Source organism: Chinchilla lanigera, unplaced genomic scaffold, assembly GCF_000276665.1.
Source record: "Chinchilla lanigera isolate Chin_1 unplaced genomic scaffold, ChiLan1.0 scaffold00073, whole genome shotgun sequence".
NCBI classification, from domain to species: domain Eukaryota; kingdom Metazoa; phylum Chordata; class Mammalia; order Rodentia; family Chinchillidae; genus Chinchilla; species Chinchilla lanigera.
In genome coordinates, this window is record NW_004955474.1 from 12,073,679 (window position 1) to 12,098,860 (window position 25,182).

The following is a 25,182-nucleotide window of genomic DNA, read 5'->3' on the forward strand; positions in this document are numbered from 1 at the left end:
TTCTTCTTTTTCTAAAAGTTTGAGGTGCAGCATTAGGCTATTTATTTGTTCTCTTTCTGTTTTCCTTATGTGTGAGTTCACTGCTATAAATTTCCCTCTGAGGACTGCTTTTGTTGCATCCGGCAGATTCTAGTAAGTTGTATCTACATTTTCATTCATTTGTAGGTATTTTTTAATTTCTTCTTTAATTTCTTCTGTGATCCATTGGTTGTTCAGGAGGTTGTTGTTTAATTTTCAAGTGTTTATGGAGTTTTTGGAGTTCCTTTTGTCGTTAATTTCCAATTTCATTGCACTGTGGTCAGATAATGTGCACGGGATAATTTCATTTCTTTTGCATTTTGGAAGGGATGCTCTATGGTCTAAGATGTGGTCTCTTTTAGAGAAAGACCCATGTGCTGCTAAGAAAAATGTGTATTCTGATGTTGTGTGGTGGAACACTCTGTATACATCTGCTAAGTCCATTTTTTCACAGATTTGGTTCAGATCTATTATTTCTTTACTGATTTTTTGTCCTTTTGACCTATCTCTTTGTTTCAAAGGGGTGTTGAGGTCCCCTATTACAATAGTGTTATTAATTATATGGGTTTTCATGTCTGTGAAGATTTGTGTTATATAGTCTAGTGCTCTGATATTTGGTGCACACATGTTTATGATTGTTATCTCATCCTCTTGCAGTTTCCCCCTAACAAGTATGTAGTGAACTTCTTTATATCTTTTGATTGTTGTTGGTTTGAAGTTTACATTGTCTTCAAACATAATAGCTACACCTGCTTTTTTCTGGGTTCCTGTTGCATGGAGAATTGTTTTCCATTCTTTTACTTTCAGTCTGTGGATTTGCTTTTGAGCAAAATGTGTTTCCTGTATACAGCATATCGTTGGATTTTGTTTTTAATCCACTCTGCCAGTCTGTTTCTTTTGACTGGTGAATTGAGGCCATTTACATTTATGGTTATAACAAACATGTGTTGACTTATCATTGTCATGTTATTTACTTGCTGTTGGTTTCCTACTTTTTCTACCTGTTTAACTGCTTGCTCTGCTTGAGGGCTCCTTTCTATTATTGTTCTTGAAGTTGTGGTCATTTTTTTCTTGGTCTAGAATATCTTTTAGTTCTCTTTGCAATGATGGTTTGGCACTCATGAAGTTCTTCATAGTGGAAATATTTTATTTCTCCATTGAATTTAAAGGATAATTTGGCAGGGTACATTAGTCTTGGTTGGAAGTTGTTTTGTTTCAGGACCTGTAATACTTTACTCCAAGCTCTTTGTGATTGGATGGTTTGTGTTGAGAAGTGTGCCGTGATTCTGATGGGCTTTTCTTTATAGGTAATCTGTTTCTTTTCTCTAGCAGCTTTTAATATTCTGTTCTTTTGCTGAAGATCTGGGATCTTGACTATTATATATCTGGGAGTAGTTTTATTTTGGTTATTGGTAATTGGACTTCTATATGCCTCATTTACCTGTATATACAGGTTCTTACCTGTATATCATGTTCCATGCTTGGGAAATTTTCTGCTATTATTTCAGCAAATATTCTTTTTATGTCATTTGTGTTGACTCCTGCTGTTTCATTGACTCCTATTCGTTATACATTATTCCTCTTTGGCTTGTCTTGCAGCTGTTGAATTGATTTTTCTTGGTTCCTTGTTGATTTTAAGAGATCCTTTCTTTCAGGATTGCTAGCTGTCATGCTGTCTTCAAAATCTGAAATTCTATCTTCATTTCATTCAGGTGATTTTGGCAGCTTTCAATGGAAGCTTTGATTTCCTGGATGTCTCTTTCAGCCTGGTTCATGTGTTCTAATTCATTCTTATATTTTTCATTTAACGCTTCCATCTGTTGTCTCTGTTCATCTATTTCTTAATATGTTTCTTCCTTTGATGTGCTGAACGGTTCTTTCATTGTTATTGTCACTTCATTTGTTGCCTGAGAGGTTCTTTCTGATCTGATCCCTTCTGTGGCCTGATGCAGTTGTTTCTTTACTTCCATTGCAATCATTTCAGCAATTTCAGATGTGTGTTTACCAAGTTCTCCTATGTCAATGTGTCCTGGACTTGTTCTGAGTGTGGTGGAGTTCTGAGATTGTGGTATAGTCCTTCATCTTGTTATGTTTGATACTGGATACAGAAAGCTCAGTCTCCCTATTCCCTGGCAGCTCAACAAAGGCTATTAGTGTCCCTAGTTTTCCTGGTGGTCAGGCTTGCCCCTTAGTGTCCGCTGAGATTCACTGCTTAGTCTGGGGTTTTCCAGCAGGTGGTGAAGTGTATTTAGTTTCCCTGGTCTCAGATGTGGACCATGATGTCAGCTGATGGCAGACCGTCTGAACCAGTGTCCCGTTGCAGTTCAGGGCACGTGTATGATCCAGAATTGGATTGCACTAGTGGCACAATCCTGGACCACTGGTCCCTTGTCCCCAGGCAGTTCAGGGTACAGGCAAAACCCAGACATGAACTGCAGGGTCAACAGTTTGTGGACCACCTGATTCTGTGTCTCCAGGCAGCTCAGGACACGCACAGGAGCTAGATGCGGGCTGCAGTGGCGGTGATCACAGACTACCTGTGTCTGTGACCTCCAGGTCAGGGCGCAAGTAAAGCCCAGACCTGAACCGCAGTGCTAGCAGCTCATGGAGTGCCTGCTCCAGTACCTCACTCAGCACTGGGCATGCACAGAGAGGGCCCACACTTGAACCCCGGTAATAGCAGTTCACAGGCCTTCTGAGTGAGGCTCTCCTGTCTGCACCAGGGGCACAGAGGGCGGAGACTCAGACTGTAATGGTGGTGGGGTCATGGGTTACTGGGCTGCCCCCAGGAAGTAGATGGAAAATAGCTGGTTCTCTCAGAGGCCTTCAGCTGCGAACCATGATGTCAGCAGGTCGTGTCCTGCCTGATTCTGCATCATGTCAGTTTAGGATGTGCACAAGAGGAAGAGGCGGGCCGCACTGACAGGGATCACAGACTGCCTGTGTCTGTGACCACCAGGAGGTCAGGGTGCAAGTAAAGCCAGTCCCAAACTGCAGTGCCAGCAGCTCATGGAGCACCTGCTCCAGTAAGTCACTCGGTGCTGGACATGTACAGGGAGGGCCCACAAGTGAACCCCGGTGATAGCAGTTCGCAGGCTTTCTGAGTGAGGATATCCTGTCTGCACTGGGTGTGTGGAGGGCAGAGACTCAGCAGATGTTTCTTTTCTATATGATTTACTTAACTCTATTTCTATCTTTATTCTATTACCTCATTGTTTTGTTTACAGTGCATTGAAAATAACTCTCAAAAGTTAGTTCATGTAGGTGTTCCAACATTGTCCTTTTTCCAAGTTGTTTTGGCTGTTCTAGCCCCTTTGTATTCCCATCTATAGTGTAGAAGGAGTTCACTGGTGTCTACAAAATGGTCTGCTAGAATTTTGATTGAGATTACTGTACTCTTAGGAAAGAAGTAACAGAAGGGAACTTCATATTCTAGCAGGTTCAAGGGAAAATTGACATGCTACTTTAGTATGTGAACATAAAATATCTTTATGTTCTTAATATTGCAAGTGATATTTTTCAGGTATCAATTTATGATTGTGATCAGTGTATAGAAATACAATTAATTTCTATAGGTCTAAGACCCTTTTTAAAATTTACTTGGCCTTGAACGCAGAACTTTGTGCATGCTAGGCAGGTGTTCTACCACTGAGCAATATTCCCAGTCCAGACCTATTTCTGCTTTTCTGTTGGTAAATGGTACTCTTTTCAATTTCAGTTCATGATTTTGGTGAGTATATAGACATAAAATTAATTTTTATATATTAATCTTAAATCCTGAGACTTTTCTGTATTTATTTAATAGTTCTGGGTTTTTGTAGATCCTTTAGAATCTTCTACATAGATGGTAGCATAGTATACAAATAAGAGTTTTACTTCTTTTCTAATCTATGTGTCTTTTCTTTGCTCTTTTATATGTATTCCTATTTGTACTACCAGGTTGCATAGAAGAGATGAGAGACCCTTTTTGCTCTTTGGCAGCATTAGCAGGTATTATGGATCATATCTAGATGTCCCCAGAAGCCTCATACACTCATAAGTGGGGCTTTTTTGAGCTGGCTGGATCTAGGGTGTGTGATACTGGGATTAGGGGTATGCTGTACTAAATTAGTCCACTGATTGGTATTAGCATAGTTCTGGGTGTGGCTGAATGGATTTACTGAAGACAGAAGCCCCACCTTGGGTGTGGGTGACACCACCCAAAAGGCTTGTAGCCTGGGTGGGATAAAAGGGAAAGGCAGGCTTCCTGCTGTGGCTTGCTGCCTAATGCTTGCCCTGCCATGGACTCCTTTGCCATGCCCTTCTGCCATGCTGTCCTGGCTTGGTGCCTTCCAACTGAAAGCTCTACAAACTTTTGTTATAGGCAGCTGAGTTAGATAGAAATATTATAGGCAGTCAGACAGGGCCAGGCCCTTGAAGGAGCCAACGTAAAAGACAAGGTAAGATACCTGTGGGCCAGACCTCAAGACAAAAGGACTAAACAAATGCACCCACATACCTCCCTAAGGTGTGAACGTAAGGGATTGGTATTCTAAATAAGTAACAACCACCTTCAAAAAGCCAGAAAGAGTCACTAGCCCCGCCCCCTACAGGAAAAGCCCCTATTCTATATTCATGCCCATTTGGTATGTGACTTGTTTCCCCATTTGATCCCAGTTCACTCAATTTTACCTGAACAATTATACATGTAATCTTATTGGCTGACCATTGTTTTGTCCCACCTCATGCCCACCTTGTAATTTCCCATTTTCCACGCCTTACCTCAGGGTTTTGCTTTATAAAGTCCCTGGGAAGGGCAAGGTCCTTGGCAACCCACTCGGGCCCCCTTCTGTCTCTCTTGGACAGAAGCTTTCTTGCCCTCAATAAAAATGTGATGAACACATAATTGGTGAACACATAAAACAGATGAAAAATTGCTGGGCTGTTGGGTGGAGGGGAAAATGTCAGTTTGACCCAAGACAGAGAAACTGTGCTTGATTGTTAGTTCAGTTTGAAAACAATGTATGCTTCTAAGAACGTTCTGAACTTTGCAACACCTGCTTGCTGGAACTGATACGTTCCAGTTTTTTGCCCTTGCAAAAAATCTTTTCACCTGCACCAACCAGGATATGGTTTTCAAGCTTAAAAGCTCAAACTTTCTTCGGCTTGGGGCTGCTCAGCATCTACCTGCATGGAGAACAGACTGACAGCAGCTGGCCTGGCTAATAAAGGCTCTTAAAATTCCAGTTTGGATTCTGGTCTCGGTTCTTCATCAGGGTAACCAATTACAAAAAATATTCTGCTCTTAACCTCCATTGTTCCTAAAATTCATTGTTCAATTTTAGAGAACACAAACTTGTTGCAGATATCGTTCAGGTTGGGAGTTTTTATTTCCCTATATCACTTTTAGCTAAAATAAACCTTTCCTGTTGTGTTTTGAGTAGCTTGTCTTAGCAACAAGAAAAGTACCTAATATAGAAGGAAAGCATTGAGTCTTTCTCCATTAAGAATGGGCCTAGGTGAATGTAGATTCATCAGGTTTGGTGAAGTTCTGTTTTAGTCCTTGTTTCCTCAGAATATTTATCATGCATGAATGGGTACTGAATTTTCTTAAATGTCTTTTCTGCATTTCTGGATAAATCCCACATGACCGTGAGGCATTTTTCCTTCTACATTTTGTTGGAGGTGCTTATTATGTTAAAAATTGGTAAAGGATTTATGTATCTCTTTTCATAAAAACATACATGTTCTCTTTTCCTGTACTGTCTGTTTTTGTGTTGGGGTAATGCTGGGGTTTGAAAACTAATTGGTAAGTTTTCTTTCTTCTAGTACTTTTTGAACAAATGTGTAAAGAATTGGTCTTATCTCTTCCACAACCATTTAGTACAATTCAGCCATTTACATTAGAAAAAGGAATGTTGGTGCTAAAAGGTAACCAAAAATTGGGTGCTAGGGGAGCCCTAAAATTTAGAGATTGCCTTTCCCTTTGAAATTCAGGAAAAGGACTGGGAATGTAGCTCTTTGGAAGAACCTTTGCCTAGGATGCTTGAGGCTCTGGGCTTGATCTCCAGTACCATGAGAAAGTAAAATATAACTCAAATATAATACACCATTTAATGTTTTTCTTAAGGAACTATAATATGATGACATCTGCTCAATCAATGCTTTTTTTTTTCATTATTATAATCAAAGACCTCTTGAAAAGTGGTGCAAGCTGCTTTATGGGACAGTCATGCATATACCACCAGTGGTTCAACAGTGAGTACAATCAAATTTAAATCAGAGCCACCTGGCAATGAGACATATGAATTATGGCCCTGTTGTGAATGTATCAGGGTTTGCTGTGGTAGGTTTTGGTCTTGCTTTGGTCTAATTCTTTTTTATTATTCCCTTATGTCTCCCTTTTGGAATGAGAATTTTTACTCTGTGCCATTGTATCATTGTAACTAATTTTTTATTTTTTACAGAGGTTCATAGTTAAGTGTTTGCCTTGAGTCCCAGGAGAGACCTGGGCTTAGACTTTTCAAAAATGCTCAAATTGTAGAGACGTTGGGGAAGTGATTATTGCATTTTTGGTTGTAACTAGAATAGTTGTATTATGTTAGGTGGAATGAGTAATAGTATCGTAAGAGAGGAGTAAGTATGGTTTAACAAGATGTTCTTGGTTGACAAGGGCTGGGATAGGACTATTAAGATTGTCTCTGGGGAAGGAAATAAAGGGAGAGTGGAAGAAAGGGAGGTAAAAATATCCAAGATGTAATATGTATACAGCAGGGTCCCGGGGGGCGCAAAGCCCCTGTGGTTGTTGATAGCCACGTGAAGGGCTTCCTCCATTCTTTCCATTGTGGAATACTGGGGCAGATACAGAACACTGTGACACGTCAGTGACCTTGGGTAATCTCTTTCACTGAAAGTTGCAGGACAGCGGAACACTATTCCTCTATTCTGGATGCCTCCTACATGCAATCTATCACGCCCTGTAAGAAATACTGGAAAAGAATAAAATGTAGTTAACATGTATCAGAGAAAGAGAAAAAGAAATTAATGATACCATTCATTTAATAAATGACTGGTAAGCACCCTTGTGTAGAGTGAACTATGCAGGGACACAGTGCCTAGAAACATCACAACATGTAGTTGTTGTCCTCCATGAATTTGAGGTCCATTTGAGGTAAATCACATCCATGAAAACATAAATTTAAATTAGCTCAACCAGGAGATTGGAGGTTGAGAGCTTCCTTGAGCACCGGGACTTGGGGCAGGAAGTAAGAGGGCAGGTCGGGGTGGTCAGGGAGACTTAGAGGCCCCACTGGCTTGTTCTTTAGAAAAGGAGTTGGGCCAGCTTCCAAGGGAGAAGGAAAAACCCAAACAGAGCAGGGCTGGTTCAGGCCACTTATACTGGAGTCCAGAGGCCACTGTTACTCAGGTCCGTGACAGTCCACAGCAGACCCTTTGAGCTGGGCTGTAGACACGCCCAGCCCTGGAGGGACCTTTGAAACACTGTTACCTCTACTGACCTCTACAGTGGCCCCTACCACCAAACTACCCGGAGACTGGGGCTGGCCCTACTCACTTCCTTACAAAACTGCTTCACTTTTGCCAGCACCAACCTTAACTCCTAACAAGTGACACAGTTTCCAACCCACTCACACTTTAAAGCTATAGGTACAGCCATCATTTTGTAAAACACTTGAGCACATTTTCCAGATTGCTTGAATCTTGTGTTTTCCCACATTGTCATCTGAATTAATCCCAGCTAAACTTGACCTTATTTGTTCTTGCCAAGGCTGGTTTTATTGTAGGTTGGCACAAGGCAGGGGGAGAAACCAGGGGTGAACACAGACAGTTAAAGCAATGGGCTGAAGCAAAAGTTTCTCTTTTTACAAGAGAAGATTGAGAAGCAGTTTCACCTTGTTACAAACATAGATTGGGGGGCAATTGAAATTGTCCATAAATATACTCAGTAACAATGAAAATACCAAGCAGAAAGATGTGTATATTAAGAAGATCTGAGGCTAGCATGGTGGTTCAGGGTTTTAATCCTAGGAGACAAGCTTGGATTACCTGGACAGACCCTGTCTCCAAAAAACCAAAGCAAAAAATACAATGAACGCTCTCAGGAGGCTGAGGCCGGAAAATTACAAATTCAAAGTCAGCTTGGCCAATTTAGCAAAACACTGTCTCAAAAATAAAGAGGGTTGGGAATGTGGCTCAGTGATAGGTATATTCTGGCTGCAACCTCTGGTCCCCACTCTCACCAAAAACCTGAAAACAGAATTTGAAGGTGGTAGAATTGGTAAATAAGTCCGTCCCAGAGAAACCAAGAGGCCAGACAGCTTAGTGCTGAAGAGCCAAGCTTGAACTCAGTCTGTTGTGTTCAAATTCTGGATCTCACACTTACAAGTTGTCTGAGCATGGGCAGAGTACTAAATGCTCCAGACTTGTGTTTCCTGATACTTGAAATGGGAAGAAGTAATAGCACCTACCCCTCAGAATTGCTACAGAGGGTAACAGGAAGTGATAGACACAGAGTGGTCAGTAGAGCACTGGCCACAGAGTGAAGGCACAATAAATGCTGCTGCTTGTATCCTCATCATGTATCATTGGTATTATTTTATATAAGCTAGTGAATAGTATAAATTAAAGACTCACATAAATGAAGATAAGAGCATAACAGAAAACATTTAATTTGGAACCAAGTGGAATATGGGAAGAAGACAGAATCTAAAAACTGAATGTGGGATTAGTCAGTGTAGAAAAGGAGGTGAAACAGCATTATGTCTATTATTACTTTATGAAAATGGGAATTGAGATTATTTACAAGAAAGAATGGTGGTCTAGAAGGCAAGGAAGCTGGGTTCTCCTTGCTCTGCCATTAAGACATGTGACCTGGGGCTGGGGATTTAGCTCAGCGGCAAAAGCGCCTGCCTGGCAAGCGCAAGGTCGTGAGTTCGGTTCCTGGTACCGGAGAAACACCCCCCCACCCCGCTAAAAAAAAAAAGACATGTGACCTACTATTGAGAATGAATATCACTCACCGCTATGTACCCTTGTATGAGATAGATAATTGTGAAGCCATGCAGCACTGCCATACTTATGGAGGAATTTTTTCTTTTCATCCAAAGTTAACTTGTGGAAAGCCTTCTAAAACATCACTATAGTAGGATGTGATATGTGGTATCCTTGCTTATACTGTGAATTCTTGAGAAAAAGAAGGAAAAAATGATTTTTTTGGGGGGAGGGGATATATGAGAGTCTTTGGGAAGAACTGGAAGCAATTTAGGAACCACCTACCTTTTCAAAGCCTTCCCAGTCATAATTAGTACTTCCAATTACTGCTGTCATTGGTTCTGCGGGCTGGAAATGTCTGATGGCATCCAGGTCACATACTCTGTAAAATCCTCTAGAAAATTCCTCATAAATTGCCTTTATGGAGATGTTGAAAATGTAGTCAACACACTTAGAAACAAAGTCATTCCTTGAGAAAGTGAAAAAAAAAAAATAGCCAGTGATATACTTTACCAATGATTAAATAATTCCCACTTTGCTGTTTTACTTTTTTTTTTCCCAATTTTTTATTTTAAAGAGAAAAGTATAAAAACAAAATGAAAACAAAGACATAAACAAAGCAACATAAAGACAATAAAAATGATAAAGAATTTCAAAACAAGGTGATAGGAAATTAACAATGGTTGTTGTATTACATATTATCTTCAAAGTGCTTACTCAAATAACCAGATGTAGGCATGTAAGACTGATCAAACAATTAAACATTAACTGTTCCTTTCAATAAACCATTAGAACTTAGAAGTATAATTACCTTAGCTATCTTGTGTCTATATACATATATTTTTCCCTTCTTTCTTTTCTCTTTTCCCTCATCCCAGTTCTTTCCTTTTGAGAGGTTTCTTTCTCTTTCACAATATCTATTGTACCTTTCAGATTTTATTTACTCTTTCAGGTTCTTACACTAGGGAGGCAATATGATGCTTATACACATGAATCTGATTTATTTCACTTATAAGTATGGTCTCTAGTTGCATCCATTTACCTATAAAAGCTTCTAGTTTATCTTTCATCTTTTTTATTCATTCCACATTTAATGGGCATTTGGGTTTCCAAGATTTAGCTATTACAAATTGTGCTGCCATAAACATAGGTGCACATATATCACTGTGGTATGACATGTTTTCAGTTCTTCTAGAAAAATACCCAGGAGGGGAATAGCGGGGTTAAATGGCACCTCTAATCCTAGTGTACTGAGGAATCTCCAGACTGATTTCCACAGTGGTTGCACTAGTCTACGATCCTACCAGCAGTGGAGAAGGGTTCCTTTTTCCCCACAGCCCTGCCAGCATTTCTTATTAGTTGATTTCTTGATGATAGTCATTCTTTCTGGGGTGAGATGGAATTTAATTTACATTTCTCAAATGACTAATGATGTTGATCTTTTTTTTGTGTATTTATTTGCCATTTGTATTCCTTTATCTGAGAAGTGTATATTCAGCTCAGATGCCCATTTTTTGATTGGTTCTTTGAATTTGGGGGGCCTAATTTTTTTTTAAATTCTTTACATGTTCTAGGTGGAAGTCCTTTCTCTGAGGACAGTTGGCTAAAATTTTTTTCCAATTCATTGGTTTTCTTTTTACTCTGTAGGTGATTTCTTTTGATGTGCAAAAATGTTTCAATAAGATGAGATCTCAGTTGTTGATTCTTTGAAGTAATTCCCGTGCAGTTTGGTTTTTGTTCATTAACTCTCTCATTACCTTTATGTCTTTAAGATTTCTACCTACTTTCTCTTATAATAGATTTAGTGTTTCTGTTTTAATATTTATATCTTTAATCCATTTTTACTTTAGTTGGGTGCATGATGATAGATACAGGTCTAGTTTTTTAGTCTTCAGCATGTGGAGAGTCAGTTTTTCCAGCACTGTTTATTAAAGAAGCTATCTTTCTTCCAGTGAACATGTTTGGCCTTTTTGTCAAAGATAAGATGGCTGAGTGTGTTTCTGATTGTGGCTGCAACTTCTAGTCTATTCTGTTGATCCTCAGTCTGTCTTTTTGCCAATACCATGCTGATTTTATCATTGTAGCTTTGTAGTATAATTTCAAGTCAAGAATTGTGATGCCTCCTGTCTTGCCTTTGTTGCCCAAAATTGCTTTTGCTGTTCTGGATCTCTTCTGCTTCCAGATGAATTTTAGCATTTTCTCTAGATCTGTGAGGTATATTAATGGTATTTTGATCAGGTCTTTGGTTGATCAATATTGCATGTCTGTATCTGTTTTCATGAGAAACCACTTTGACGATATCAATATGTAATACAACAAGCATTGTTAATTTCCTATCACTTTGTTTGTAACTCTGTATTGTCTGTACTGTTCTTTTGCTATTTTGTAAAATGTTGTCTGTCTGTTAATGTTTTCCTCCTTTTAGTTTTAAAATAAAAAATTTTAAAATAAACCAATTTTGGGAGGACGACCATTTTCACAATATTGATTCTTCCTATCCAGGAGCAAAGAATATCTTTCCAATTTCTGAAATCTTCTTTGATCTCTTTTTTCAGAGTACTGTGATTTTTCACTGTATAGATCTTATACTTCTTTTGTTAGACTGATTCCTAAGTATTTCAATTTTCTGGATACAAGGGTGTGGCTTCCTCAGTTTCTCTCTCAGTGTGTTTTTTTTTGTGTACAGAAATGCTATTGATTTTTGAGTTTTGACTTTGTATCCAGCTATAGTACTGAATTTGTATATTAATTCTAAGAGTCTTTTGGTGGAGTGTTGGAGGGGTCTTCCATGTAGAGTATCATGTCATCTGCAAATAATGATAATTTCCCTTTTTCCTTTCCTATCATTCCTTTTATTTCTCTCTCTTGTCTAATTGCTCTGGCTAATGTTTCCAAAACTGTGTTGAATAGAAGTAGTGACAGTGGACATCTTTGTCTTATTCCTGATTTTATTTTTCTCTATTTAGTATGTGTTGGCTGTTGGTTTGTCATAGATGGCTTTTACCAGATTGAGGTAAAGTCCACCTATTCCAATAATCTGTAGCATTTTTATCACGAATAAGTGTTGGACTTTATCAAAATCTTTTGTTCATCATTGAGATGATCATGTGAATCTTGTCTTTGGCTGTTAATATGATGTATTCTATTTATTGATTTGTGTGTATTGAACCATTCGTGTATTCCTGGGGTGAATCCCACTTGGTCATGGTGTGTTATCTTCTTGATGATTTGCTGCATTCTATTAGTGAGTACATTATTAAGAATTTTGGCATCTATATTCATTAGGGAGATTGGCCTATAGTTCTCTTTTTTGGTTGGTTCTTTCTCTGGTTTTGGTATCAGGGTAATACTTGCCTCCAGGAATGAGTTAGGGAGGATTGCTTCCCTTTCTATTTCAATAAAGAGTTTGAGAAGAATTGCAATTAAATCTTCTCTAAATTTCTTGTACAATTCAGCTCTGAATCCGTCAGCACCTGGGCTTTTCTTTGTTGCTAACTTTTCATTACATTTTCAATTTCATTGACTGATATTGGGTTATTTAGGATTTTTATATCTTCTTGATTCAGCTTTGGTAATTTATATGTATCTAAGAATTTGCCCCTTTCTTCTCTGTGTTCCATCCTATGAGAGTAAAGATTTTCAAAGTAAGTATTGATGGTCTTCTGAATTTCTACAGGATTTGTAGTGATTTCACCCCTTTCATTCCTTATTGCATGGATTTGAGGGTTTTTTTTCTCTTTTTTTGGTAAGGTTGGCTAGGGCTTTATGAACTTTATTTTTTTCAAAGAACCAACTCTTTGATTCATTAATTCTTTGTATTGTTATCTTAGTCTCAATTTCATTTAGTTTTGCTCTGATCTTTATAATTTTTTCCCTTCTTTGGGCTTTGGGCTTGACTTGCTCTTCTTTTTGTAGAACCTTGAAGTGTAGCATAAGGTTGCTTGTGTTTTTTCTGTTTTCCTGATGTGGGAATCCATGGCTATAAATTTCTGGTAAGGACTGCTTTCACTGCATCCCACAAGTTCTGGTAGATTGTATCTGCATTTTCATTTGATAGTAAATATTGCTGAATTTCTTCTTTAATTTTGTCTGTGACCCATTGGTTGTTCAGGAGAATGTCATTTAATTCCCATGTGTTTATGGAGTTTTTGTGATTTCTTTTGTCAGTAGTTTCCTATTTCATTGCCCTATGATCAGACAATATGCATGGGATAATTTCAATTCCTTTGCATCTACTTAAGCATATTCTGTGTGCTAATATATGGTCTGTTTTGGAGAACATCCCATGTGCAACTGAGAAGAATGTGTATTCTAATATTGTGGTGGAATATGGTGTTAAGGTCTACTAAGTCTACTTGTTCACACATTTGGTTTATTTCTGTTATTTCTTTGCTGATTTTTTTTTTTTTTGTCTAGTTGATCTATCTTTTTGTGACACTGGGATATTAAAATCTCCTGTTACAATTGTATTATGGCTTATTTGATTTTTCATGTCTGTTAAAATTTGCCTTATATAGTTGGGTGCTCCTACATTTGGTACATATATATTTATGATTATCTCTTCCTCTTACAGTTTTTCCCTAAGAAGAATGTAGTGACCTTCTTTATCTCTTTTAATTGTTATTGATTTGAAGTTCACATTGTCTGCAAACAGAATAACTACCTCTGCTTTTTTCTGGGTTCCTGTCACATGGAGTATTCTTTTCCATCCTTTGACTTTCAGTCTATGAATTTCCTTTTGAGTTAAATATGTTTCTTGTATACCACATATTATTGGGTTTTGTTTCTTGATCCACTCTACCTGTCTGTTTCTTTTGATTGGTGAATTGGGGTCATTTACATGAATGGTTATTACTGATATGTATTGACTTAACTTTGTCATGTTATTTTCTCACTTTTAGTTCTGTACTTTTTCCCTCTGTTTACTTGCTTACCTTGCTTGATGGTTCTTTTCTATTGTTCTTGAGATTGTGGTCATTTTTATCTCTTTGTAAAATATCTTTCAGTACTCTTTGTGGGATTGGTTTGGTGGTCATGAATTTCTTCAGTTGATCTTTGTTGTGGAAGTATCTTATCTCTCCATCAATTTTGAAAGATAGCCTTGCAGGGTATATCAATCTGGGTTGGAAGTTGCTTTCTTTCAGGACTTGAAATACTTCATTTCTTCTTGACTTGAGGGTTTGTGCTGAGAAGTCAGCTGTGATTCTGATGGGTTTTCCTTCATAGGTGATCTGTTTCTTTTCTCTAACAGCTTTTAATAGTCTGTTCTTCTGATGAATTTCTGGGATCTTGATTATTATGTGTCTGGGTGTAGATTTATTTTGGTTATGGCTAATTGGAGTTCCATATTTCTCACTTACTGTATGTCAGATTCTTTTCCCATGCTTGGGAAATTTTCTGCTATTACTTCTGTAAATAATGTTTTTATGTCATTAATGTTGCCTCCTGCTCTTTCATTAATACATATCAGTCTTATACTGTTTTTCTTTGCCTCATCTTACAGCTGTTGAATTTTTATTTCCCGGTTCCTTATTATTTTTAAGAGTCCTTTCCTTTCATGATCACTAGCTGCAATGCTGTCTTCGAGATGTGAAAGTCTATCTTCAGTTTCATTCAAGTGGTTTTGCCAGCTTTCAATGTAATTTTTAATTTCCTGAATATGTCTTTGAATCTGTTTCATGCATTCTAATTCTTTCCTATACTGTTCATTCAAGGTTTCCATCATTTTTCTGTGCTCCTCTATTTTTTTAATTTATGTCTTCTTTTGATATGTTGAACAATTCCTTCATTACATTTGTCATTTCTTTTTTTACTTGAGCAGTTATTTCTGACCTGATCTCCTCTATAACCTGATATAGTTGTTTCTTTACTTCAGTTGCTATCATTTCAGGTGTGTGACTTCCATGTTCTTCTATGTTGATGTTTCCTGGACTTGTTCTGAGTGGGATGCAGGGCTGAGATTGCATTTTGCTCCTTTGTTTTGTCATTTTCAAAGCTTCCTGGGTTTCCTGGGATTCAGGGTTGTTCCCACAGTTGTGGCAGGAGGCAGAGCATGGGATATCATTCCTCCCAGGCTGCTCACCAAGGCACCCTAGGTTTCTCAGGACTCAGGGTCATCCCCACAATAGTGGCAGGTGGTGGAGTATGGGGTCTCAGGCTCCTGTACACCTCACCGAGGCTTCCTGTGACCCAAGGATCTTCCTGCAATGGTGGGGGTGGGGGTGGAGCACAGGGTCTTGGGCTCCCCACCAAGGCCTCCTGGGACTGTTTGTACTATTTCTACTGAGGAAGAAAAGTAAATTTCTTCGTAGCAGATAAACTGGTACAGGGATATTAAAACCTGCTGAGCTAGAAGAAGGTAATACAGAGAACATAAGCAGAAAGATCAACCCTTTTTTTTTTTTCTCATTTTCCTCACTGGAACCAGGAGATTTTATAAACACTAATCTGAATATACTTGCTTCTCAATGTATATTTTGGGTGTGTCCCAGTAGGTCCATCATGATCTAAAAGTATCATGGAGCAAAAGTTTACTTAGTACATGTGTTCACTGTAGAGTACTGGTCATTTCCCATCCTGACCCTGTGGCTCACAGGCAGCTGCAAACTTAGTGCTATTGTCCTGCATCACAAGATAGCACTGCACCTGTGTCCCTTGGCCAAGAAGATCAACATTCAAAATATGGAGTATAGTTTCTGTGGAATGTATATGGCTTTCATGCTATTTTAAGTCATTCTTTTGCTTAAAACCTTTCCCACTGCCCTTAGGGCAAATTCCTCACCTGCCTGGCAAGGATCAAAACACCTCCATGACCTGACCCTGCCAGTCTCAGCAGGCTCTTCCTCCTTTTATTTTCCTCTCTTGCTTTGCTGCCCACAGTTCCCCTGCCTTTCTCTTTCTTTCTCATTTTAGACAAACCTACCATGTGACTTTCCTCTCCAGCAGGCCATGTTTCCTCTTCACCTATCCTCTCCTATCAGCCATCAAATTTTAGTATGAACATAATACTTTCAGAGTTGGTCCTCCTGTTCTCCTTCTCCCAGTACGTGTGACTCCATTGAAATTACTTCTGCAAGGTCTGACTTGTACTACAGAATGCAGCCTCATAGAAGATGCATTTTTTGATGGCAAGTGGAATGATTTGGATATGGTTTTTGTGTCCCCTATGGCTTTGTGCATGGGAATTTACTTCCGATTGTGAGGTACTAAACTGAAATTTATTTTCAGCTCAAAAATATTTGTTAAATGATGGAAATACTTCATTTCAGATCCTTCCTCCCTTTCTCTTATCCTGTAACCTTTTTATCTTTCCAAAAGTTGATCTAAAACAATCACTTGAGAAGCTAAAATACGTTTGTTTATTTGGTTGTTCTGAGTCAGGGTGTCACTATGTGGTCCAGGCCAGCCTTGAACTTGCTATGTAGCCCAGGTGGGTCTGGAACTTTTGATCCTTTTGCCCCCACCTCTGGAGTGCTGGGATTAGATGTGTGGGCCACCACTCCAGGGTTAAAATATATTTTTAACGTATAGGTATAGAAATACTTTATGTATATGTAAAACAATTACTCTAGGTCTTAAAACTTACTTGTTGGCTTTGTCCACACGTACAGAGATCCCATTTGGAATTAAGTCAACATCATTTTCATTCCAGTGTATCTGTAACCAAAATTATTCATTTACCAAACATGAAAATTAGTCTGAATAATACACCATTCATATATCATTATTGCCAGTACTTTTTGCCTATAGAACTTAAAGTAACTGCTAATAATTTTGGTAGTTCAGACTTTTAAATGCATATAAAAAATTTAAAAACCTATTCTAATACATGTCATGTCAATTTCATGCATAAATTATTGTTGTTTCTAATGTTTATATCAATTGAATAATTGCTGTATTCTTATTTGCAAATCAATACATTAAGGTATCAAATGAAAAAGTAGCAGGGAAGATTTTATAGTACAGAAGTAAAATATCTTTCACAAAATATGATTCTATACTTAAGATAATATAATTAAATTTATTTATTTATTTGAGACAGGGTCTTGCTGTGTAGTTCAGGCTGGCTTTGAACTCACTATGTAGCCCAGGCTAGCCTCACACTGGCAGTGACCCTCTTGCCTCAGCCTCCTGAGTGCTGGTATTACAAGCATGCACCACCATGCCTGGCAATTAAAATTAATTTTAAAAAATATTAGAGCTGGAAATATGCCTCAATGATAGAATGCTGGTCTAACATGATCTAGGATCTGGGTTTGGTCCCTAGTCTCTCAAAAATAAAAAATACATTAAAAATAAACTATAATCTTCCATTTATTAGTACAAACAGAAAAATACATGTCAAGTTCTTCAATGTCACTAGCTTCATCATTTAGAACTTGCAAATTCCTAGTGAAAAATTTGGTTTAAAATTCATATTTGCTGATCTTATAAAATTTCAAAAGTAATAAATGTTCAGTGGAAATATTTTTTTTAATTTTAAAGAAAATAGTACAAAAAAAGAACAATAGCAAAATACAAACAAAACAAAGCAAGGACATTAAACATGATATGGGGTTTCAAATCAAATGATAGGGATTAACAGTGGTTGTTATATTACATAATGTTATCTTCAACAAAGTTGCTCCAATTACCAGATGTAATAATAGAAGATTGATCAAATCATTAAGGGGAATAAGAAAATAATAATTTAAAAGAACATTAGAGACAATACATAGTTTTACTAGACAGTATTATAGGAATTCACCAATGGTTGTTATACTGCAAATTGTTGTCTTCACATAAGTTGCTCAGATTACCAGATAGAAGCATGCAATTTGGCCAAAATGTAAAAAAAAATTAATCATTCCCCTCAGTAAACCATTAGACATCAGCAGTACAGTTATGCCACTGATCCATATATGTATATGGATATATAATATATATTATATAAAATTACATATAATATGTTATATCCATATATAATCCATATAACATGCATCCATATTTTATATGTATATATATATTTAATGCCTTAGTCCTTTCTTTTTCTTCTTTCCCTCATCTCAGTTGCTCCTTCTTTTGAGCAATTTCTTTCCCTTTCCTATTATCTATTGTACATTTTCGGTTTTATTTACTCTTTCATGTTCTTACACCAGGGAGACAATGTGATGTTTATACATGTGGGTCCAATTTATTTCACTTATGAGTATGGTCTCTAGTTGCATCCATTTGCCTATAAAAGCCTCGAGTTTGTCTTTTTTATAGTAGAGTAATACTCCATATCACATCTTTTTTATCCATTCCTCAGTTGATGGGCATTTGAGTTGTTTCCAAGATTTAGCTATTACAAATTGCGCTGCTATAAACATGGGTGCACATATTTTGCTGTGGTATGATGTTTTTAATTCTTCTGGAAAACTACCCAGAAGGGGAATGGCTATGTCAAGTGGGACTTCTAATCCTAGTTTTGTGAAGAATCTCCACACTGATTTCCACAGTGGTTTCACCAATTGACACTCCCACCACAAGTGGAGAAGTGTTCCTTTTTCCCCACAGCCTCTCCAGCATTTGTCATTGGTTGATTTCTTAATGATAGCCATACTTTCTGGGGTGAGATGAAACTTCAGTGTTGTTTTAATTTGCATTTCTCAAATGACTAATGATGTTGAACATTTTTTCATATATTTATTTGCCACTAGTATTTCTTCCCCTGAGAAGTGCGTGTTCATTTCAGATGCCCATTTTTGGATTGGGTCTTTGAATTTCAGGGGTCTGATTTTTTTTTTCTTAATTCTTTATGTATTCTAGATAGAAATCCTTTGTTTGAGGGGCATTTGGAAGAAAATTTTTCCCAATTCATGGGTTTTCTTTTTACTCTGTTGGTGATTTCTTTTGATGTACAGAAACTTTTCAATAAGATGAGATCCTAGTTGTTAATTCTTTGAAGTATTTCCCATGCAGTTTGGTTTTTGTTCAGGAACTCTCTGTCTTTGAGATTTTTACCTTTCTCTTCCAGTAGATTTAATGTTTCTGTTTTGATATTTAGATCTTTTCCATTTGGACTTGAGTTTAGTGCAGGGTGATAGACATGGGTCTAGTTTTAGTCTTTGAAGTGTGGAAAGCCAGTTTTTCCAGCACCTCTTTGTTAAAGAGGCTACCTTTCTTCCAGTGAACATGTTTGGGCCCTTTGTCAAAAATATGGTGGCTGAGTGTGTTTGTAACTGTGTCTGCATCTGTGTCTAATCTATTCCATTGATCTTCAGGTCTGTTTTTTTGCCAGTACCATGCTGATTTTATCACAGTAGCTTTGTAGTATAATTTCAAGGCAGGGATTGTGATGCCTCCTTCCTTTCCTTTATTGCCCAGGATTGCTTTTGCTATTCTAGGCCTCTTCTGGTTCCAGAAGAAATAATTTTTTTGAAGTGGAAATTATTTTTATTTGTTAGATGACTTGTATCTGTTTTTTTTTTTATTTTAAAGAGAGAAAAAATAAAAATGATACAGAATTTCAATGATGATAGTAAATTAACAATGGTTATTATATTGCATATTGTTATCTTCAAAGTAGTTGCTCAGATTACCACATACAGACATGCAAAATTGAACAAACAGTATAAGCACTAACTGTTCCTTTCAATGAACTAATAGAAATTAGTAGTACAATTATCTTAGCTATCTTATGTATATATGGGTATCTTTATACCCTTTCCTTCTTTTCTCTTTTCTCACATTCCAGTTGTTCTTTCCTTTTGAGCAGTTTCTCTCCCTTTCACAATATCTATTGTACATTTTGGATCCTATTTACTCTTTCAGTTTCTTACAGTAGGGAGACAATACAGTGTTTACACATGAGAGTCTGGTTTATTTCACTTATGAGTATGGTCTCTAGTTGCATCAGTGGATGCAAACCTATAAAAGCCTCGAGTTTATCCTTCATCTTTCTTATCCTTTCCTCAGTTGATGGGCATTTGGGTTGTTTCCAAGATTGAGCTATTACAAATTGTGCTGCTATTAACATGGGTGCACATGTATTGCTATGGTATGATGTTTTCAGTTCTTTTGGGAAGATGCCCAGAAGGGGAATAGCTGGGTTGAATGGGACCTCTAATCTTAGTTTTTTTGAAGAATCTCCACACTGATTTCCACAGTGGTTGTACCAGTCTACACTCACACCAGCAGTGGAGAAGGGTTCCTTTTTCCCCACAGCCCTGCCAGCATTTCTTTTTTTTTTTTTTTTTTTTTTTCCTCCGGTACCAGGAACCAAACTCACGACCTTGCGCTTGCCAGGCAGGCGCTTTGCCGCTGAGCTAAATCCCCAGCCCCGCCAGCATTTCTTATTAGTTGATTTCTTGATGATAGCCATTCTTTCTGGGTGAGAATCTCAATGTTGTTTTAATTTGCAGTTCTTGGATGACCAATGATGTTGAACGTTTTTTCATATATTTATTTGCCATTTGTATTTCTTCATCTGAGAAGTGTGTATTCATCTCAGATGCCCATTTTGGGATTGGGTCTTTGACTTTTGGGGGCCTGATTTTTTAAAAATTCTTTATATGTTCTAGATAGAAGTTCTTTGTCTAAGTGATGGTTGGCTAAAATTTTTTCTCTATTCGTGGGTTTTCTTTTTACTCTGTTGATGATTTCTTTTGATGTGCAAAAACTTTTTAATAAGATGAGATCCCAGTTGTTGATTTTTTGAAGTATTTCCTGTGCAGTTTGGTTTTTGTTCATCAATTCTCTACCTACCCTATGCCTTTAAGATTTCTATCTTCTTTCTCTTCCAGTATATTTCATGTTTCTGTTTTAATATTTATATATTCAATCCATTTTTACTTTAGTGCATGGTGATAGACATTGGTCTAGTTTTAGTTTTTGTCATGTGGAAAGCCAATTTTCAGTGGAAACAATTTTGAACAAGACATGTACCAAATGTGATATAGTTTCTGCTCTCCACCTCTGACTTCTCTTCCTAGAGCAACCTCTATTTATAGTTTGATTTGTTAGACCCTCTGCCGCTCCACAGATACTTCTATGTATTATGAAAATAACACAAAGGAGTACTATCTCTAGGGCATGGATTCTCAACCAGTGATGATTCTATCTGCTATCTTCTCTAGGAGACATTTTCCAAAATTTGAAGAAACCTTTGGCTGTCACAGTGAAGGGAGGATTTGCTACTGGCATCTAGTGAATAGGCTACAAATGTTGCTAAACATGGTACAATGCCCAGGACAGCCTGCCATACAAATGCCCAGGGGTGTGGGGATAGCTTGCTTTTCATGTATGAGGCTCTGGGTAGTTCCCCAGCACCACACATACAAACGTCTCTCTCTCTGTCTCTCCCTCTGTCTGTCTGTCTGTCTCTCTCTCTCTTTCTCTCCTTACCTCCCACCAAAGAGGTCAAGATTACCAAGGCAGAGAAACTGCTCTGATGTAGCCAACTTATTCTCCCATATAGTACATGAGAAAAGAATCCTTTCCCACAATTTGTTCCCAATACTCTAAGAATTTTACTGTCAATCTATAAACACAAAAATGACATTTCATTTTTATTCCCTCAGTTACTAGTCAAGTTAATTATGTATATTTTTTGATTAGCCATACATATACATGTTTATATAGGCCATATATATTTGTAGTAGGCATGTGATAATCCAGGTATACAATGTATACTCTCCAAAATAACTACCTACCTGGATAAAATCAAGAGACCAGGCCAGATATCTGTTTATGATACTAGGTAATTATTAGAGGAACATGGGCTATTCAGCACTTTTGAAGGCTTATGGAATTATATAAGTCATGCTAAAATTCGTATTTATTTTTTTATTTTTATTTTTCTAGTACCAGGAATCAAACTCATGACCTTGCACTTGCCAGGCAGGCACTGTGCTGCTGAGTTATATCCCTGACCTTAAAATTCGTATTCATTTAAAAGGCATACAATATCAAAACTGCAGACCTCATCTGTGCAACATTATTTCTGGCTAATAACTAAGTCTTACTAGATACAGTCTTTGAAAAGCAAATATATTTACTTATTTCCCCCCAAAAGGACTGAGTTCTTCTAAATCTTCCAAAGATGGCTTTTGGTCCAGAAGTTTCTTATACAGAGCCAGGAGGAAAGGAATGTTGGCGACATTGAAGTTGAATAGTGAGAGTCCACAGAGCATCCCAAAGAGGAAGTACCTCTTTTTTTCATATTTTGGCTGAAGAAGGAGAAGGGAAAAATTTGTAAATAATCAATTATACAAAGAGTTTAGTACAGAAAACTTTAAGTTCTGTTTTCTAAAATCACAAATCAGAAACAAAATAGGCTTATCTGCAGGAGCTTCTGCCATGATGCCATTCAGGGTCACACACCTCTGAATTCATGTTGTGGCATGGTTGCTTGCCAGTTGTATGTCTTGGGTAAACTACTTAATCTCTCGGAGCCTCCATTTCCTCCTTTGTAAGATGAAGATAAACCAGCTATCTCCCAGGGTTGATACAGTGTGTCTTCCTCATCTCCATCCCTCACCTGAATCCCTTTAATCCATTTTGTCCCTCTCTTTAATCATCAGCCCCAGGTCTCCACTGTTCCATGACACTTTCTGTAATAATTTCCTTCTTTCCTTGATTTTTTTTTTCCTGTCCTAACAAATAATAGCTTCAATTTGCTTTTGCCCTAAAGTTGTCATGGTACTTTCATACTTTCACAAACCTTATTTTATTCTAACAACAGTCTTATAAGGCAGGCAGAACAGAAATTATGTTACCCATTTTATTGAGGAGAAACTGAAAATTCAGCCATGACATGGCCACCATCACTCAGGACTGGAGCTCTGGCCTTCTAGTCCCAGACCAGTCCATTCCTTCCCTCCTGTATTGTGCTTCTTAGTAACTATTAACACCAAGTTAGCAATCTGGAATTTCAATCATATCACTCCATTTATGTACATAAAAAGTTTCAGAAGGAAAGGGATTGTGTTATATAATAATTTCTTTTTTATATATAATACTTCCAATCTCCTACAATACTTAATACAACCTGAACACATCAAAAAACAGTAAATAAATAAATAAATAAATGCCTGCTGACTGTCTGATACAAAGTCCTACCACTGGAACATCTTACCCATTCCTAACTTTTAGAGGGTTTTTCATTCTCAAACAAGTACAAGATCCTGGTAATATGTATTACCATCCATTCATCTTTTCTGTCCAAACATCCCTCATGTCATTTGGAAGAATAATTTGAAAGTTTATGAGAAAAATGACCAATAAATAGAAGCTGAACATATGATTTCTTTGAGAACTATTTGGTCTATTTTACTAAAATGGAATAAAGTTTTTTTTATTACTTTAAAATGAAAATGCTTTATACTTCAAGGATCTTTTAAAAAAATAATGATTATATAAATCAAAATCACCTTTTCAGAATTAATAGTTATCTCTAGTATTCTCTCAATAGTGTCTTTACTAACTTAAAGCACTCTAGATCTTTGGGTTTTAACTTAGGACACATCCCAAATATTCATCCATCAGAGATGAGGTAAAGAAACTCTAGTAAACCATATAATGGAATATGTTCCTGTAACAAAGAGATTGAACTGTGACTATATGACACAACATGGAAGAATTTCTGCATCATTATGCTGAATTATAAGGGAAAATGCTGAAGACTGGGTTATGATTCTATTTATATAAACATCTAGGAAATTCACACCATTCTGTCATGTCAGAAAGCAGATCAATGGTTGCATAGCCCTCGGCAGGAAGGAATAGGAAGGATGGATTGGAAAGAGAAATGAAATTTTGGGGGAATTATAGACATGTTCATAATTTTGATTGTATATTAATGTATATATGAAAAGTTATCAGCTGGAAACTAAATGTGTGCAGTTTATTCTGTTTCAATTATAATCTATTAATGCTGTCTAAAATTTAACATGTACATGAATCACTTGGGGACCTTACACAATACACATTATCTTTCTGTAGCTTGGGGGTAGGGCCACAGATTCTGCTTTTCTTAGTGCTCCAAGGCAATGCTCTAGGTGCTTCTCAGTGGACCATACAAGTACTACTCAAAATACGGGTCCCAAGACTGTGATGTAATCATGCATTATTTTTCATGGTTTTCATATTGTAGTATGTGGGATACATTTTCTGTTCAGAAAAAGATGAAAGACTTACATTGACAGGAAACCACATGCAGGAACCCTCTTCAGGATACATGAACATTCCATATTTAGGCTTGGTCATTATTTCAAATATACAGTAGAAGAACTCAGCAGTGACCCCCTCCACTCTCAGGATGAATTTCTTTGATAAATTCAACCTAAGAAAGAAAACATCCCCACACTCTGATTTAAACCTAATGCTTCAGCCACTTTGGAAAAGTGTTAAATCTCTAATGATCATTCTTGCAGTCACTAGAATTACCAGAGTCACTCAGCCTTTACATCCATCCAGTCTATTGAGCCTCAGTTTCTTTCTGAGCAATGGAGGGCATAAGCCTATTTATTTTCAGGTTGTTGTATGAATCCCTTGGACTGCCACAAGTAGCAAGGGAAGGGGAACTTTAGCAAGAATTAGCATCCACCATTTATGTCAGCCAGAATCTTGAGCCTAATTCTGATGTGCTTCAAACTCCTGGGCCACTAAATCTCCCAGTTATTCTATATTGTTGTTTATCTTTATCTTCCTGTTCAGGCTTCCCATCCTTGGCTGCATTTAACAGCGATTTGATTTCTTCTGCTCTGTCCTCATTAGGGCTTTTACTAAATGCCCTTTCCATTCAGACTAAGCATGAGGTCTGGCAGGAACTACAGGACCTGATCATCCTAGCCTTCATATGGTATTAACTAGTCCCTTTAAAAAAATCTCTCTCTACCTTTAGATTTTGGGCTGAATACTACCTTGATTCACTCCATCTCTGTACTCCTTTTCTACTTACTTTTCTGGCTATGGCTGATAACCCTTTTCTTTTTCTGTTTTATTTCTTGGGGTTGAGTGATGGAACCATGTAACTTAGGCAAGTGCTCTACCACTGAGCTATACTTGAAGAAGCCCATATTGTTTTATTATAAGCATCCAGAAGCTTATTTGTTATATTTTGTTATGGTTGATACATTGTGTCAACTTGGGGAGTCTAGAGGTTTGGCTAAGTGACTCAGCAGGAAGCCAGGGTGCTTACTTTGTATACATCCT

General features: G+C 37.4%; 1 protein-coding gene across 1 annotated transcript in view; it reads right to left on the minus strand.

Moving 5' to 3' along the window:
• Positions 1-5,440: 5,440 nt before the first annotated feature.
• LOC102008939 (probable E3 ubiquitin-protein ligase HERC6) overlaps positions 5,441-25,182 on the minus strand; it is a 61,651-nt gene continuing 41,909 nt past the window's right edge. The window contains 8 exon segments of the mRNA XM_013502713.1: positions 5,441-6,986; positions 9,036-9,198; positions 9,292-9,475; positions 16,592-16,662; positions 17,334-17,397; positions 22,030-22,196; positions 24,166-24,273; positions 24,275-24,310. Of these exon segments, the coding sequence (XP_013358167.1) occupies positions 6,580-6,986; positions 9,036-9,198; positions 9,292-9,475; positions 16,592-16,662; positions 17,334-17,397; positions 22,030-22,196; positions 24,166-24,273; positions 24,275-24,310 (1,200 nt within the window). The 3' untranslated portion in view covers positions 5,441-6,579.